At 33.8% G+C, this 16,034-nt stretch overlaps 1 protein-coding gene and 1 non-coding gene across 3 annotated transcripts in view; both read right to left on the reverse strand.

Annotated features, from left to right (window-relative positions):
- Positions 1-1,008: 1,008 nt before the first annotated feature.
- Positions 1,009-16,034, reverse strand: part of IPO7 (importin 7) — a 44,554-nt gene continuing 29,528 nt past the window's right edge. For both annotated transcript variants that reach the window (XM_081540692.1, XM_081540691.1), the window contains exons 13-25: positions 13,843-13,932; positions 13,275-13,440; positions 12,957-13,117; positions 11,283-11,411; positions 10,241-10,307; positions 10,032-10,157; positions 9,481-9,578; positions 7,749-7,844; positions 7,077-7,297; positions 6,779-6,984; positions 5,802-6,008; positions 3,967-4,083; positions 1,009-3,152 (exon numbers count right to left, since the gene is read on the reverse strand). In XM_081540692.1, the coding sequence (XP_081396818.1) occupies positions 3,055-3,152; positions 3,967-4,083; positions 5,802-6,008; positions 6,779-6,984; positions 7,077-7,297; positions 7,749-7,844; positions 9,481-9,578; positions 10,032-10,157; positions 10,241-10,307; positions 11,283-11,411; positions 12,957-13,117; positions 13,275-13,440; positions 13,843-13,932 (1,782 nt within the window). In that variant the 3' untranslated portion in view covers positions 1,009-3,054. The remainder of the gene's footprint in view (positions 3,153-3,966; positions 4,084-5,801; positions 6,009-6,778; positions 6,985-7,076; positions 7,298-7,748; positions 7,845-9,480; positions 9,579-10,031; positions 10,158-10,240; positions 10,308-11,282; positions 11,412-12,956; positions 13,118-13,274; positions 13,441-13,842; positions 13,933-16,034) is intronic.
- LOC145528068 (small nucleolar RNA SNORA23) lies at positions 13,522-13,706 on the reverse strand. The gene has a single exon (XR_014070140.1). It is a non-coding gene; the product is annotated as a small nucleolar RNA SNORA23 (small nucleolar RNA).

The raw sequence follows: 16,034 nt of genomic DNA on the forward strand, positions 1-16,034 counted from the left end.
AGTTTCCGTTTGTAAAAACCACATGCACCAAAGTAAAGTGCTATTATTGCAAGGGTGGCCAACCTCATCAACAGTAAAACCTCAACTTCAGAAGGGATCAACATTCACGAAACCTTAAAATTACATAGAACAGAACTGACATTTTTATAACCAATGTTTTAATGTAATTTTAGGTCATTTATTTCACAAACACTTATGGGATACCTATTATGCTTAAGTCATTGTGCTACATCCCCCCCCAAAGACATGGTGTATATTAATATAATTCCTAATAACTTTTTCTAAATGCTTGCTTCAGGGACTACATCTGGGACTGAACATAGCCATAGTACTGTGGTATGGCCACCCCTGCTCTACACTCTGGTCTCTTCCAGAGGTGAACATAACAGTCATTATTCTGGTAAGGCATGTAGATTAGTAATCACCATTCTGTTACCTGCAGAGAAATAGATTAACATCTTTTATTTAATACTGATAAATGAATAGCTTTTATAAAAATGGATGGCTTAGGTTTACAAAAAAGTGAAGATTTTATGCTAATGTCAGCCATTAAAAAAGACATACTGAAACCCAAACAAAATCAGAATTGTATAAATTAAAAAATAAGTTATAGATTAGTGAAACTGGGAAACGCTGTATGTTAAATAAATAAAATGCACATGCAACTAATTACAGGTTTATAAATACTACTCTCAAAAAGTTATCTAAAAGTCCTATAACCTTATTTAAAAACACTGATACATTATCAAGATTCATAATCTATAAGAAACTCTAAGTTGATGTTATATTTAAGGAAATACTGAAAATAATTGAGGTATATTTGATGCATTAGAAACTACCATTTGAACAGTATTTAATATTAAATATAGTTTAATTTTAAGGTCTTTCATTTCAGTCAAAAATTCATAAATGTAGATTAGTTTGGATTGTATGACAGAGGAGACAATAAAACTTATCTCAAAGACATGCCAATACATTTTCTTGAAACAAAACCTCAGCAACCGAGAATTTTCATACTGTGCATGGGAATAACTAAAACCTTTATTAATATGGTTTCCAATAACAATGTGAAAATTGAAATTATCAATTCAAAGAGCAGTGAAATTTGAAATTTAAAAAAGTAGACTAGATATTAGGTAGGGGATAAAAGGTAAAGGAAGACGAAAATGTTTAATACTATTCAACACTTCCCCTCTGTACATAATGTTGCATATATACAACTACTCCATTTTAATTTTATGACTTTTATATAATAATGAAATCCCCTGAAGCAACCTAGGGTTTACAGATGGTGTTCAACTTGGGGCGAAAAAATAGAAACACACTTGATTAACAATTTTCACCCACACATTTCAGACAAACATTTTTTTCTTTTTTTGCCAAGATTTTCATAGTAAATTCATAAATATAGGAAATACTTTCACTCCTTCAGTGTTAAAATAGAAAACCAAACAATGCCAACAGTAGTGGCTTAATTACTGGCATACAAGAAAAACACAACACCAACGGGTTTTCATTATGCATTTTAAATAATATGTGCATTTGTTTCATTTTTACATTTACAAATTTTCTAGTCTGTTATAGACAACAGCACTCAATAGTTTTGAATCCATTGAGATGTTGCTTTCAATTTGAAATATTGTGTGTATACATGTATATAAAAAAATAACCCAATGTATGACTCATCTGACAGATGTTCAAGATCAATAAAAGCTTATTTTTGAACATGCAATTAGAAGAGAGGAAAGCAAGTCAACCTCTCCAAGTTGTCTTGTTGCTGGCTTGTTTTTGCAGTGGTATCAACAGTGGTTTTTGGAGGGAACCCTGTGCCTTCAGCCTATCAGATACCAGCATCAACAAAGAGGGGCAGAGGAGATGGGAAAGGGAGTGGGCAGGTGTTAGATGTCAATTTTAAAAGTGTGCATTTCCTATTCTTTCTAGTTATAGAATAAAAATAGATCAATGAGGAAAAAAATTTATAATTAGAAAAAAACTGCAATCAAATCAAGACATAAGAGCCGAATTAAGTTCTTTTAATAGATTGCATATATAGATGTTTAGTCATACTCTTTGATCAACTCTTTAAGAGTAGAACTTTATATCCAATTTACATGCTTCAAATATCACCTTTCCTCTTTGTTACAGTAAGGTCTTGTACCCAAATATCCACTTGTACACTGAGAGCTTTAAGAAAAAAACAGGACACAGAGGGAGTTGCCATTTTTAGCAGCAATGAAATATCACTAACCCCTTTTAACATACCGAATTCAAGTCACTATCAGAGGTGAGTGCACCACAAAGTCACCAGGTACAAAATTCCTAATTCATTTTTAAATTAATAACTTGAAATTACCCCTGCCCCCCACCCCATTACATCCCCTCTTTTTATAAACAGCAAACATTTTGCTATTTTATACATAGGCTAGCAGGCTTGTTTCAATATGAAAGTGCTAATTCATTTACAGATTTTGTTTTAATCAGTTATGTAGTGCTACAATAAATGTCCAATAATCTACATAGGAACAATCTTTGATGAATGAAAATGATGAAGATTGAATAAGGCTATCGATTACCTTATCTTATTTACATATAAAGAATAGATACCCAATGGTGAAGGAGAGACAGAAATCGGACAAATACTCATAGGTGTAAAAATTACATCTACCTTTGAGCTTATACTGTAAATGAGACATTTTAAATAGTCCTGTAGCCCATGCCTATTTTTTCCTCAGAAAAAGAAAAGCTGCCTTCATGACATCCCCTCCTGTTGCAGATTTCCACAGTGTCACTTGAACTTTCAGTCAAATCCTTACTTTCTTCAAAAAAATAAAGAAAATACTCCCTAACCCCCAAGTTACCTCCCTCCCCGGCCAAAATCCCTCTGGTTTCATTTTCAGTGCCAAGTTACATGATCAAGTCCCACCTTCTGGGGTTTCTTTGTCCATCTATTGATCAATTAGTTTAGAGTAGATAACATGAACCAGTTCTGGAACCGCTACTAGGAGGAACACAAGCTCTTCACTACAATCACACTGCAGGAAGGAAAGTGGTAACTCAATTCATCCCTGGTGCCGGGCCTCCAAAATTGAAAGAACTTGGCACGACTGGAGCACTGAATTTGTATCCTCCATGTTTCTCAATCATTTTGGATTCTAGAAAAACAAATAAGTAAACATTTGGTAGAGCATTCGATCAGCTTACTACTTTGGAGAACAGAAGGAACTAACAGACTTTAACAACAGCTTAACCACCAATATTAGCCAGGAAGTTCCAAACTTTGGTCTCTGTTCTCCCTCCATACGTAAAGAAGAGAAGAGAAGTGCGTAATATGTAGAGAAGATGAACTTTCTTGCATGCTGTAGACTTCTTAGCCAATTTTCACTTCCCATTGTTTAAAAAGAAAAATCTTTAAATACCCTATTTTGAGTCAAATACTGAATCAAAAGGATCTAATTCCAAAGGTAGTAACAGCTAATGAATTTACTGCAAGCCAATTCAAACATAAATACTTTAGAAAGAAGGTATAAATACTTCCTTTTTTATAAGGAGGACCCTCTCTGAATATAAAACTAGTCTGACTCACAGTTATTAAGACCTACAAAACTGTTGGAATGTGTATTACCTAAAATATCCTATATTGAAAAGCATTTATATATTGTTAAGCATGAAATGTTTACTGATGAAAAGAAATGATGTATGTCTTTAATATACTTTTAAGAAACTGCAGTTTTCAGTATTTTCCACTATCAAACCAGCCCCATGAGATTTAGCAACCTTATTATAGTCTTCAACTACACTTAAAATCAAGAAGTTGTGGCCAAAACCAAAATCTCATTCCTACAGATTAGAGTGAATTTCTTATCACTTCCAACAACTGTAGCTTTTACATAATTTTAAATCACTTAATTTAAACTTTAAAGCTGTATCAAAGTTATTAATTGCATTAAAGAGGGTCAATTAACATACCATGGGCTGCTCTTCTTTGATCGGCTAGAGTTGCTATATCTTGTAACTGTTTTCTTTGTTCTTCATTAAGACCATGAGTCAGAGCCTGATACCACACAGGATTACGATTTTGTATAGCTATCAAAAAGAAAACAAGGTAAAAAAGGGCAACAAGAGAGTCCTGGTAGTTCTCTACTATTCTGTTCCCTCTACTCTACTTCCAGTACTGAAATTCTGATCTAGTTTATATTTTCCCAATAATTACCTACAGTATTTTAAATTGCTTGTGAGAAAAACATATAGGAGAAAAATTTCTGGTTTAGCATTATGCCTCAAAAATCTAATCATGCTCAAAATCCTCACCTTTAGTAAATAAGAACTTAAGAGCCTAAATCAGTTGTTATCTAACAGGTAACAAAGTAGGGACACTAGAAATAAAGTTAATCAAACTCCTTAGCAGATTCAGAGTTAAAGCAACCTAAAAACGGACATATTCCCACATTCTGGATATAATTTTCAAATTCCTACATTAAAAAACAAAACCCAAAAACCTTAAAAAAGAGATGAATGGTACAAAATAAATTCTTATTTTTTTCTTCATTTCTTATTCAAAAATCTTTCTTAAATATATGTAGTCTTTCCATAGAAAGGTACTCTGCAGTACTTAAAATACTCACATATTTTTATATTATAGTCTAAATTATGGTCAAACACAACCCGTAAGAAGGAATAACAAAATTTCCCAGCATGTCACAAGACCAGGTGTTAAAAATCTCACTGTTTAATGAAAACACGCACTAGATAAGCTGATATATAAAGGTAACAAGTTTAACTACATACGTCTGTGTTTCAATTAGCTATAGAAAGGGGTGTGTGTGTATGGTGAGTGAGAGAAAATGTTCTCTATAAAGGCTTTCCACAAAATAAAAATTTTTTACAGAGAAATTCCCAAGAATGAAAACTGATTCCTCATAATCTTCTACTTCTACTTTATTGCCTTTACTGTGCATGAGCCTTCTATTATAAACCAGCCTTTAGGAATTAACATGTGTTTAAGTATACAAAATACAAAGTCAAGGACAAAAGCCAGTCAGTTCTTGGCACTTCAATCAATTTTAACAGCCTGCCACATAGCCCCAAAACAATTACTTGCATTTCTGCAACCTTTCATCAAAATTGCTTTGTCGTGGGCTCAGAAGATTAATGCTTTGCTTATCAGAGAATTTATTCTACATCAAAATTCATAATGCATAGGAATGATAAAATAGCAAAGTAGTTAACTGGAAGTAAAAGAGGTTCAAATATAGTGTCAATTAAATTTCTTAAGCGAGGTTAAAGAACACTGATGTTTTTTGTTGAAATCCAAGTAAATGATGATCAAAAACAAAAACTGGCACCTAGTAGTCTATAGCCACACACTGTGAAGCAGGAGAAAAGAACAAAGATTCCCAAGACTATACATGAAAAAAAAAAGTCAAATTCTCAGATAGGTAAGCACAGGTTTAGCCAGGGGGAGAAATACACACAAATACATAAACACAAGAAACTTAAGGGTAGATACGTCTGGGGAAATCTGGGAGGCTACAATGAAGTATACAATTTTCCTATGATGTGCCTATTTCAAAATTATGATCTAAATAAAAGTAAAATAATAGGATGAGGAAAATACTCTGACTCTCTAAGGCAATAGGAGAAGTAACTTTGGTTACTTTCCCTAACAATCCTAAATCATATTCTAGTTTGGGTTTGATATACCCCAATCTCTTCTTTAGGTGGCAGACATAAAGAACAATAGTTTGATTCAGGAAAATGAGTCATACGGAACTATCTGAATTACATAGAACAAGTCAACTTACTCTGAAATATAGCTTTAAATATCTGATACTCATCAACAGGGTTATCTTCATCATCAATGATTGTGGAATAGCCTTCCAGGGCAGTTTCTTCAGCATCATCTTCTTCCCAATCTTCCTCATCTCCATCTTCACCTGCTTGCTTAGCCAGAATCTCCAAATATTCTTGTCCATCTTCATCAATATCATCTTCATCACTGCCCAGTTCCTCTGCCAAGTCATAAAAAGGTGCTCTTGTTAACACTGAAATACTCTGTTACTCACTGTAACTCATTGACAATCATCACTGTTGGAAAATCACAACTGAATAAATTCAAGGGAGAGTTCCAGGAATTGGTGTTTAAATACACATTCAGCAATAAATAGAAAAAAATTCTCAAAGAAATCTAATAAAACTAACCACAATTGTTAATAATCTAGATTTCTAGTATTCTAATATTATATATAGATTCTAAAGTTGGAAAATGGACTGAATGAGAACCAGCACTTGGCATGCTCTGAACCTTATGGTATTTACCAAACCAAATAAATACCAATAGTAAAGTAACAGTTTGTTATTTCCACAGGAATACCTTTTACAAGATTTTTTTTAAAGGCTGGCTAAGATAATATATGATAAAAGACAAAAATGGCAATTATCATATTTTGGAACCATTACAATAACAACATCTATTTTTACTCTTGTGGGCTGTAGTGTCTCACAGGTGAAATGTATTAGATGCTCACAAACACTAAAAACCCCAAACCAAAAATCATCTTTGCCTAGAACTGCTTTATGTAGTGGAGATACAGCTGAAAGTTCCTGCCCTCAGGGACCTTATACTCTATAGTGGGAATCTGGTGAAAGTCTATGAATGAATGAACATGTAAATACTTGGCTATGATCCCACATTTTCATTAGAAGAAGGGCTAAAGGAGTAAGTCCAGTGATATTTCTAACTAGGTAATAAGACTGGCTTCCTACATTGCAAATCCCTTACCCGTTTCATCATCATCTTCAGCTTCATCATCATCATCACTGTCATTCTCGTGTTCTGCATGGCAGGCATAAGCTCTTTTTAATCCATTAAATAAAAGAATAAAAGCTGGCAAAATCTGTCCAGAAACCTGATTTAAAACTTGTGGTATTTGTTCCATATCAATAAGAGCACATAGGCCCAGAACACACATCTTTCTGTCATGAAGCCTGAAAAAAATAAAATAAATATTTTCTTAAAAAAAATTTTGCAGAGTTCCTCACAAAGTTATATAAACAAAGACCCAGTACATGTCACTTACCCCAAGAAACAATCAACATCATTAAGCCACTGTGTAATAAAATGATTTGTAACTGGTTCAACATTATTAGGGAAGCGAAGATTTTCTAAGGTATTGAGAAGTAGGTGTGGATTATAATACAAAGCTGCAATGGCAACTTGCAGGCACATTGTTCGAAGTTCACTTGTCTTCACCTCTCTTGTCAGCCTCTCTAAAGCTGCTTCCACAAATAAGGGAATGCACTATAGAGAAAGATAGGAAAACATTTCAAAACCGTCAATTATAGCAGGCATTAACTATCCTATCCATATTAATTTTCTGATTTCCTCAACTAAACCCTTTTCCATTAAATGATCCAATAATTTTTTGTTGTTGAAGCATTTCAGTGGGAAATCCAACTTTAGAGAAAAATCAGTCTTCACTGAGATATGAGAGCCCCACCACAACAGCAATCATGGATTCAAAATATTCCTACTAACTAACCTTATTGTGGTAATCATTTTGTTATTTCCATACATATTAAATATATGATCACTATTAAATATTGGTTAAATTTTAAGCAATTTTAACATGTTATCTTGGTGTCATAATAAACAACATACAAAATATATATATAACAAATGCCCCAAAACAAAAAGCGGAGGGAAAGATTCTCTGAATCCTCCAACCTGAATCATTAATGGCTTCACTGACCTGGTCAATGCCACGCCCTTTACACTGCAGAATGATGACCTCTAACAGTTTTGCTGCATGACACTCTGCATCTTCTCCCGCAACTCCCGTAAGAACCTGATCAACACAAAATATAAAGGAGGCGTCTCAAAACCTTTAAATCAGTCTGTAACTGTTGAAGTATTAAGATAGTCTAATAAATAAATATGAGTGATTGCACAGACTACAGTCTAAAGAACTATAAGGATTCGGAGTTGTTTGTAACATTGGTCTAAATAATCAAAGGACTTCCCCTGTTGTGCCATTCTGCACCGTAACAAGTTGACAACCACTATGTCTTAAAAAAAAAAAAAATACTGGCAATGGATTGTGAGATGAGCAGGATGAAAAGGCAGTCTGTTGATGGCAGAAGTTGTCCCCAGAGAAGAAATAAAAGCATGTAATTCACATGCTCATTAGCACTAGAGGAATCAAAGGGTTAAGGATAAGTGTTTTAGAATAGGAGTGTAGATGGCATAGCTATCTCTGTTCCCAGAACATCAACATAAACAATTGGCAATAAATAATAACATAACTAGATGATTATTCTGCAACTAAGTGTTCAGAAAGAATGAGGATGACAAACACATCTAAAAACTTCATGGAGAAAAATCATTTTTTAATGTCTGGTTTTAAACAGACTGAGAGCTCTCAACAAATAATGTAAGGAACTCATGTTACCAATTACACTGACTATGACATCAAAGAACCCCAATCAATCACTTATCTCCTACTTCTTAAGAGGAAAAAAAAGCAACATTCACCATGTATATGTATCTTATGATTTTTCAAAAATGGCCTGGTATTTTTGACTTTTTAAAAATGAACCTTCAGATTTTACAATCTTGCTACTTACTAATACTGTACAGCAACCATAAACTCACAGCCTCCAAGGAGTTCCTTTCTTTTTTTTTCCTTATTGAAGTAGTTGATTTACACTGTTGTATTCGTTTCCGGTGCAGAGCCAAGTTGATTCACTTATACATACATATGGTTTAGTCGCTAAGTCGTGTCCAATTCTTTGCGACCCCACGGACTGTAGCTTGTCAGGCTCCTCTGTCCATGAGATTTTCCAAGCAAGAATACTGGAGTGGGTTGCCATTTCCTTCTCCAGATCTTCCCCACCCAGGGATCGAACCTGGGTTTCCTGTATTGCAGGCAGATTCTTTACCAATTGAGCTACCAGGGAAGTCATAAATACATATACATGTTCTTTTTCATATTATTTTCCATTATGGTTTATTATTTATTTGAACATCAGTAGGAGCTTGTTGTTTATTAATTTTATACATAGTCGTTTGTATCTGTTAATCCCAATCTCATAATTTATACCCTCCCTCCCCCTTTGGTAACCATTAGTTTGTCTTCTATGTCTTTGAGTCTGAGAATGTTCTTTATAAAACATCGCTAATCATTTCTGGTCTTTTCTTCTTTTGATTCAAAACTTAGCAGAGCATAAGCTAAGCTAAGATCCAGGCACTAAAATCAAGAAACGTAGCTCTAATTAAATACCAGAAGGTAGACATAAATACTTGTCAAAGTCATCAATGAGAGATCTAGGAATCAAAGCCATTTTGTTGATAAGTTTTAAATAACCCTTATTATGTCAAACTCATATGATACTATGTTTACCATACTGTAGTATCATGTCTCTTCACAATTTTGTACTTTTTATAGCACAAGCCTCACATGTTCTTGTATTAGGGTGACCTACCTTTTTGCACATACTGTATATCATTTCAAGGTACTTGGTATCAGATAAAAGTGTGTCTGTATCAACTGTTACGTAATTATGAAGCAGAGGCATCATATCTGTATTAATAAAAAGTGTAAGTTAAATATCTTTACTAACATAAATGCTGTATTTCTGAAAAATCTAAGAAAAAGAAGCAAGTCTGAATGTTTTGTCCCTAACATTCACTTTTAATTATTCATTTGTAATTAAATGTAAAAATGAGCCTATTATTAAAGTACATGCCTTCATATTTAGTAAACATAAAGATTATGTTAAAGATTATACAAAGAAGACTGACAGGAAACAGGAACTTAAGAATATGTTTTAAAGAAAAAAATCTCAAGTGATAACTAAATCAAAATGGATAATGGAAATCAATGCTAGGGTCATTTTTGAGCATTAATTGCTACTGATAACTTATCCAAACAAGGAAGCACATAAGAATACGCAAAACTTTGTGTTCATGTGATATACTAAAACTGAATACAAACAAGGGGAACCCGAAGTATTTCTATGATGATTTGACCTACCTGTAAAGTAATCAAAACCATCTTGCTGAAAAACCTCAAATACCAGAGGTAGTAACTGCCACATCTGTGGAGACACTTGTTGACATGTCAAACTGTGTGCTAAAGAGAAGATCTCCTCATAGAATTCTAAAAGAGAATACCAAGTCATTAGAACAATGCTTGCTCATATGAAATAGTAGGATATTCTTAGAACAATCAGATGTACCTACCTAAGACATGCTGCTGTAAAACAGTTCCAATGACCTGTAAGCAGATTCCTTCAAGCTGCTGGGTTATCTAAAAGAGAAGAAAAAAATCATATGGAATTGCAGCACAGAGTGAATTATTAAATAATATATAATAATTCAATACATTTAAATGTAAAGTCAATATTGTTAACAAACTGTTTTAAGCCTTTGTTTCAAAATGGAATGTTTCAAAATTGTGAATCAATCTGGGAATGAAACTTAATGCAATACTATTACAATCAGACAATCAAGAAATAACAAGTACAGTTTACTATAAAGAAAAAAAAATTTCTTGGAAAAATGGAGCCACATCATTCTGCAGAGACTAAAATCTTGTGTGTAATTCAGCCAGACGTAAGTGAAGTTAGCTGACATACAAATCAATAGCTTACTGAAAAATTATTTAAAAGAAGGCATTAATCCTACCACTCCCAGTAATTTTTAAGTCAGCTCCATTTATCTAACAGTGAGTAGGGCACCCAAGTCATACAAGACAGACAGAATATACAAATTCCCCTTTAATTATCAGTATGATCCTCAATTGGATCCCAAATTCCTAAAAGTCATCATAATGTTAAAAAGTGGAAGGAGACGAACATGAGATAAAATTTTACTTATCAGATACAGAAGCAGGATATCCATTTGGAATACATACAGTGTACACCTAAAAATGGTTAAGGTGGTATATGTTACATGGATTATACCCTAACTAAAAAAATTTTTTATTAAAAAGGAAAACTAGCAAAAGTAAGTTTTCCTAGGAAACACTATACTTTTAGATCTGAGAAAGGTAACCCCAAACTCAGAGCTTTGAGGCAAAGATACAAATATCTCCCTCCTATTCCTTCTAAAATATTTATAAGGTACTATGAAAAGGGTACTACTAGTTAAAAGATAGCAAAAATCAAGGTATGTGAGAAGATGACCAAAGAATATATGTCAGAACCTCCCCCCAAAGCACAGAACTGATGAAGAATGGCTTGAAATTCCCTAAAACTTTTATAGCACTGGATTATTTTCTTACTTCTTTATGATCTTCAACTACACTAAGAAGCGTGTCGATGGTATTCAGGATTCCCATAGCAGTAACTGCTTTATCATCACTTCCTTCTTCATCTGGCCCAGTCTGGATTACTTGATTAAAAGTCATTGCCTACATTGAAGAGAATATAATTAAGCTTTCCCCTTAAAGCAGTATAAACACATTTTTGTCTTAAAACATAGTTTTTAAAATGTTCTCACTGAGACAACACAACTGATTGGCATTTCCAAATCAATTAACATTATACAGTCAATGGTACTGCTCTACCATTTATCGGGTCACTTTCAACAGACTACTTGACCTCTTTTTCCTGACATCTCCATAGAGATACTGTGAGGATTAAATGAGGCAAAGCATAGAAAATGCTTAATATTATGAACATTAGTATTACTGGCTGACATCTGGGGCTTCCCAGGTGGCGATACTGGTAAAGAACCCGCCTGCCAATGTAGGAGAACTAAGAGACGAGGGTTCGATTCCTGGTTGGCAAGATCCCTTGGAGAAGGAAATGGCAATCCACTCCAGTATTTTTGCCTGGACAATTCCACGGACAGAGGAGCCTGGTGGGCTACAGTCTATGGAATCACAAAGAGTCAGACACAACTAAAGTGACTTAGCACAGCTCAACATTTGACAATGCTCAAATACTAATCATCAAATATTAGTCACCAAGGTTTTTGTTGCCACAGAATTCAATCATTTTGAAAATATTCTGAGCAAAGTTATTAATTATGAGGAATCACAGCTAATAATCAGCTTATTATAAATGCAATATATTATTTTAATGAACATTACTGCATTTATTCTGGCTTCCCAGGAGGCTCAGTGGTAAAGAATCTACCTGCCAATAAACGCAAGAGATGCGGGTTCGATCCCTGGGCCAGGAAGAACCCCTGGAGAAGGAAATGGCAACCCACTCCAGTATTCTTGCCTAGGAAGTCCCATGGACAGAGGAGCCTGGTGGGCTACAGTACATGGGTCACAAAAGAGTCAGACACAACTTGGCGACTAAACAACAACTATATTTACTCAAATGTCTTTACCCAATTCAAAATCAGCTGTTAAGAACATTCACAGCAAGTAACAAGAGTCAGATTCTTCAAATCTCAATATTTAGCAAGACTATAAACTACACCAAATATATCACTGTATAGGGAATATGAACGGATTGCTGCTGGGTACATGTCCATATTTTCTATTACCGTTAAATAATTTACATTGTTAATTCTCAGAAGTTCAGAGCTATGTACTGTACACAAAGTTCAAATATAAAATAACTATTTTAACAAATTTCACTTTAAAAATCTACTTATACCTAGTATTTCTATTTTAAGTTGGTGCAAAGCATTCTAGGAAACCACACAAACAAGTTAGTCATGATGCAATGTAAGTACATGTTAACAACTATGTGCTGTAGAGGCACACAGTACAAGTGTGAATCCCAGCCCCACCCCTCTAACTTGGGCAAGTTAATTAACCTTTTTATAACTCACATTTTCTTTCAGTATAGGAATATTCCTCACACAGGACTGTACGAGAATTGAATGAGTTAAAATATGTATCAAGAACTTAAAATGGTGCCTGATATACAGTAAGCTCTGTGGAAATATCTGCTGTAATCTAAGTAATGCATATATTACTGATCAAATAACATACCAAATGCTGTGTCATTTCTACTGCAATAGGAGTAACTTCTTCACTATACTCGCAGATCATTTTCTGAATTACGTTGGTAAGATCATCATTTTCTGTTTCTCTTATAATGTGAAGAAGAGCCTGCATGACAGGTCTGATGAATGGTGTGATATATTCTTTAGCTGTAAGAGAAAAGAGGAAAAAACTTCTGGTGCTAACAGCTAAAACTCCTTAAAACCTGAATCAATAATACCAAAGAGTAAACAAATAACTTCAAATAAAAAGGAAAACAATGTGTCAAGTTTCTAGGACTATGTCTTCTATATACAAATCTTTTACCTTTCTCTTGATTGCTGATCAGCACTTGAAGTGCAATGGCAGCTTCCACTTTAACAGGCATTTCCCTATCATCAATCAGACATCTTCGGGTCAGTTCTAGAGCTGTTTGCAAGTTCTGGTCACTTTTGAACTTCACTTCACAAAAGTAGTGAAGGACCCAGCAAGCCTTTAAAACAAAAGTGCAGTGAGTTACTACAGGTGTCTTACATTAAATTCTACCATGTGACAATATTTCTAGTGCCAAAGTTCTTGTGTGGGAATTTGGAGGCTGGCCAGTGGTAGATAAAGTCAAGAGAGACAACACTAGACCAGTACTATGATCCCAACTTACTCTTTGGCTGCATGATGTTTGTGTGGATCGCAAGATCTGAATGCAAAACACAGACAGATGCTGCTATCAGACACAGATGAAAACTATGCACACATTATGAGCAGCCATTTAAAGAAACACAAAAGTCTAGGATAAAATAGGGTTTTAAAGTGAACATTTAAAAGCTTCCATATAAAAGTCCACATAAGCAGTTGTTCATTGTAAGACATAAATGTACAATACAGCTTTAAAACATACCCTGGCTCTCATGTAGCCTAGTTCACTGCTGAAGAGAGGGAATACATGGTTCTGTAACATGTATTCCATCTGATCTTTGTAGATCTTTTTCTGTAAAAATAAACAAATATAACAAATAAATATAATCATCTCAAATGTCAAACAGACACAAATCCTTAAAATGACTAATGATGTCAAAACATATTTATTCTGGAATTTTGAACCCTAAGATCCATATCCAATTTTCTTATTCTCAAACATTAACATCAAAATCACTATACATTTTTTAATCTTTTTACATCGTTTGTTTACAAAGCAATTATGTCAAACATTAACACCAGTGGTGTTTAAGTAATAGAAGAATGGTTAATTTTATTCCTTATCTTACAAAACATTTTTCTCTTATAAAATTATAATGAAAGAACCTCTCTGGAAAGGTTCTACATGAACAATACAGCATAGATTGAGAAATATTTTGCTCTCAAGGTAATAATGGGAATTATTTTTTTTGAAATTTTTTCTACATATAAAATTTAAAATATAAAGTTAAAACAGAAACTTGAAAGTGCCATGAGAACCCACTCAAGATTCCCAGCCTTCTACACAAGAAATAACCACTTAATTTACCCTTTATAAACTAAAAGAATGAGCAAAGAGATGTATAAAAACTGAAAGATACACAAAATACACCCACAAATTAATGGTGATTAACTCAATGGAGCGTCATATGGACCAAGGTTCTGGGAGTTGGATGAACTCTATCTAATTATTTACGTACATTTGGAAATAGTTATCATTTATTAACTTTAAAATGAAAACAAACTTCAGATCTTGACTTCACAAATTATCAGACAAAATGTGTACAAGGTGAGGTTTCTAAACATAAATCTAATCCAATCACTCATTCTTTAGTAGAAGAAAACATGATGTTTCTAGGCTGTGAAGGGATATACTCAGGTTTACAAATTTCCGGCAAAACCAATTTTCTGAGAAGAAAAAAACACTACAATATAATACACTAAGAAAAGAAAATAACTCATGCAAAAAGAATTACCTTCAGCACAAGCAATAACAAAGAAATATACAAGACACTTTCAAAATCATAAGAAACTGTACCTTAAAGGACACCATCAAGAATGTGAAAAGATAAAGATAATCCATAGAATGGCAGAAAATACTTGCAAATCATATACAGCTGATTTGAATAATGCAGTGGTTGGCACACCAACTCTCTGTGCAGTTGAAAATCTGCCACTTAATTTGCAATTAGCCCTGCATATCTGTGATTCTGCATCTTTGGATTCAATCAACTCCATTTGTGGATTCAACCAAATGTAGTATTTACTACTTAAAAAAATCCACATATTAAGTGGACCCAAAAACAGTTCAAACCTGTGTTGTTCAGAGGTCAACTGTATTTGAAAGCTTTCTAGCATAGCATTCAGAATACAGGGAATTCCCTGGTGGTTCAGAGATTAGGACTCTACACTTTCATGGCCCAGGGCCCAGGTCTGATCCCTAGTTGGGAAAGTAAGATCCCACAAGCCACCCACTGTGGCCAAAAAAATTAGATTTAAAAAAAAAGAAAAAAATTTATATATATATATATATCAGAACTCTAACAAATCACAGTAAAAAGATAAATACCTCAATTTAAAATGGACAAGATTTGAACAGAAATTTCTCCGAGGAAGACCAGACAATAAGCATAAAAAAAGATTCTCAGTATCATTAGCCGTGAGGGAAATGTAAATTAAAACCACAGTAAAATTACCATTTGATATCAACTGGGATGGCTATAACTTTAGAAGACAGACATTAGCCAAGTGTTGATAAAGACACAGACACTGGTACTGTCACACACTGCTAATTAATATATAAAAATGGTACAGCCATTTTGGAAAACCGTCCAGCAGTCTCCCAACATATGATCAGCAATTCAGTTACATAAGAGAAATGAAAATGCACATCCACACAAAAATGTGTACAGAAATGTTCACAACTCCATTGTTCATAATAACCAAAAAGTAGAAAATAATGTCCATTTACTGATGAATGGATAAATAAAATGTGGCACGTCAATACAATGGAATATTATTTGGCAATAAAGACTTACACGTGCCATAACATGGATGAACTGTGAAAATATGCTAAGTCGAAGAAGCCACTCAGGAAGCACCACATATTTTATCATTCCATTCATATGAAATTTC

The sequence above is a fragment of the Giraffa tippelskirchi genome, chromosome 11 (assembly GCF_054371585.1).
Source record: "Giraffa tippelskirchi isolate mGirTip1 chromosome 11, T2T-mGirTip1v1.2.pri, whole genome shotgun sequence".
NCBI lineage: Eukaryota > Metazoa > Chordata > Mammalia > Artiodactyla > Giraffidae > Giraffa > Giraffa tippelskirchi.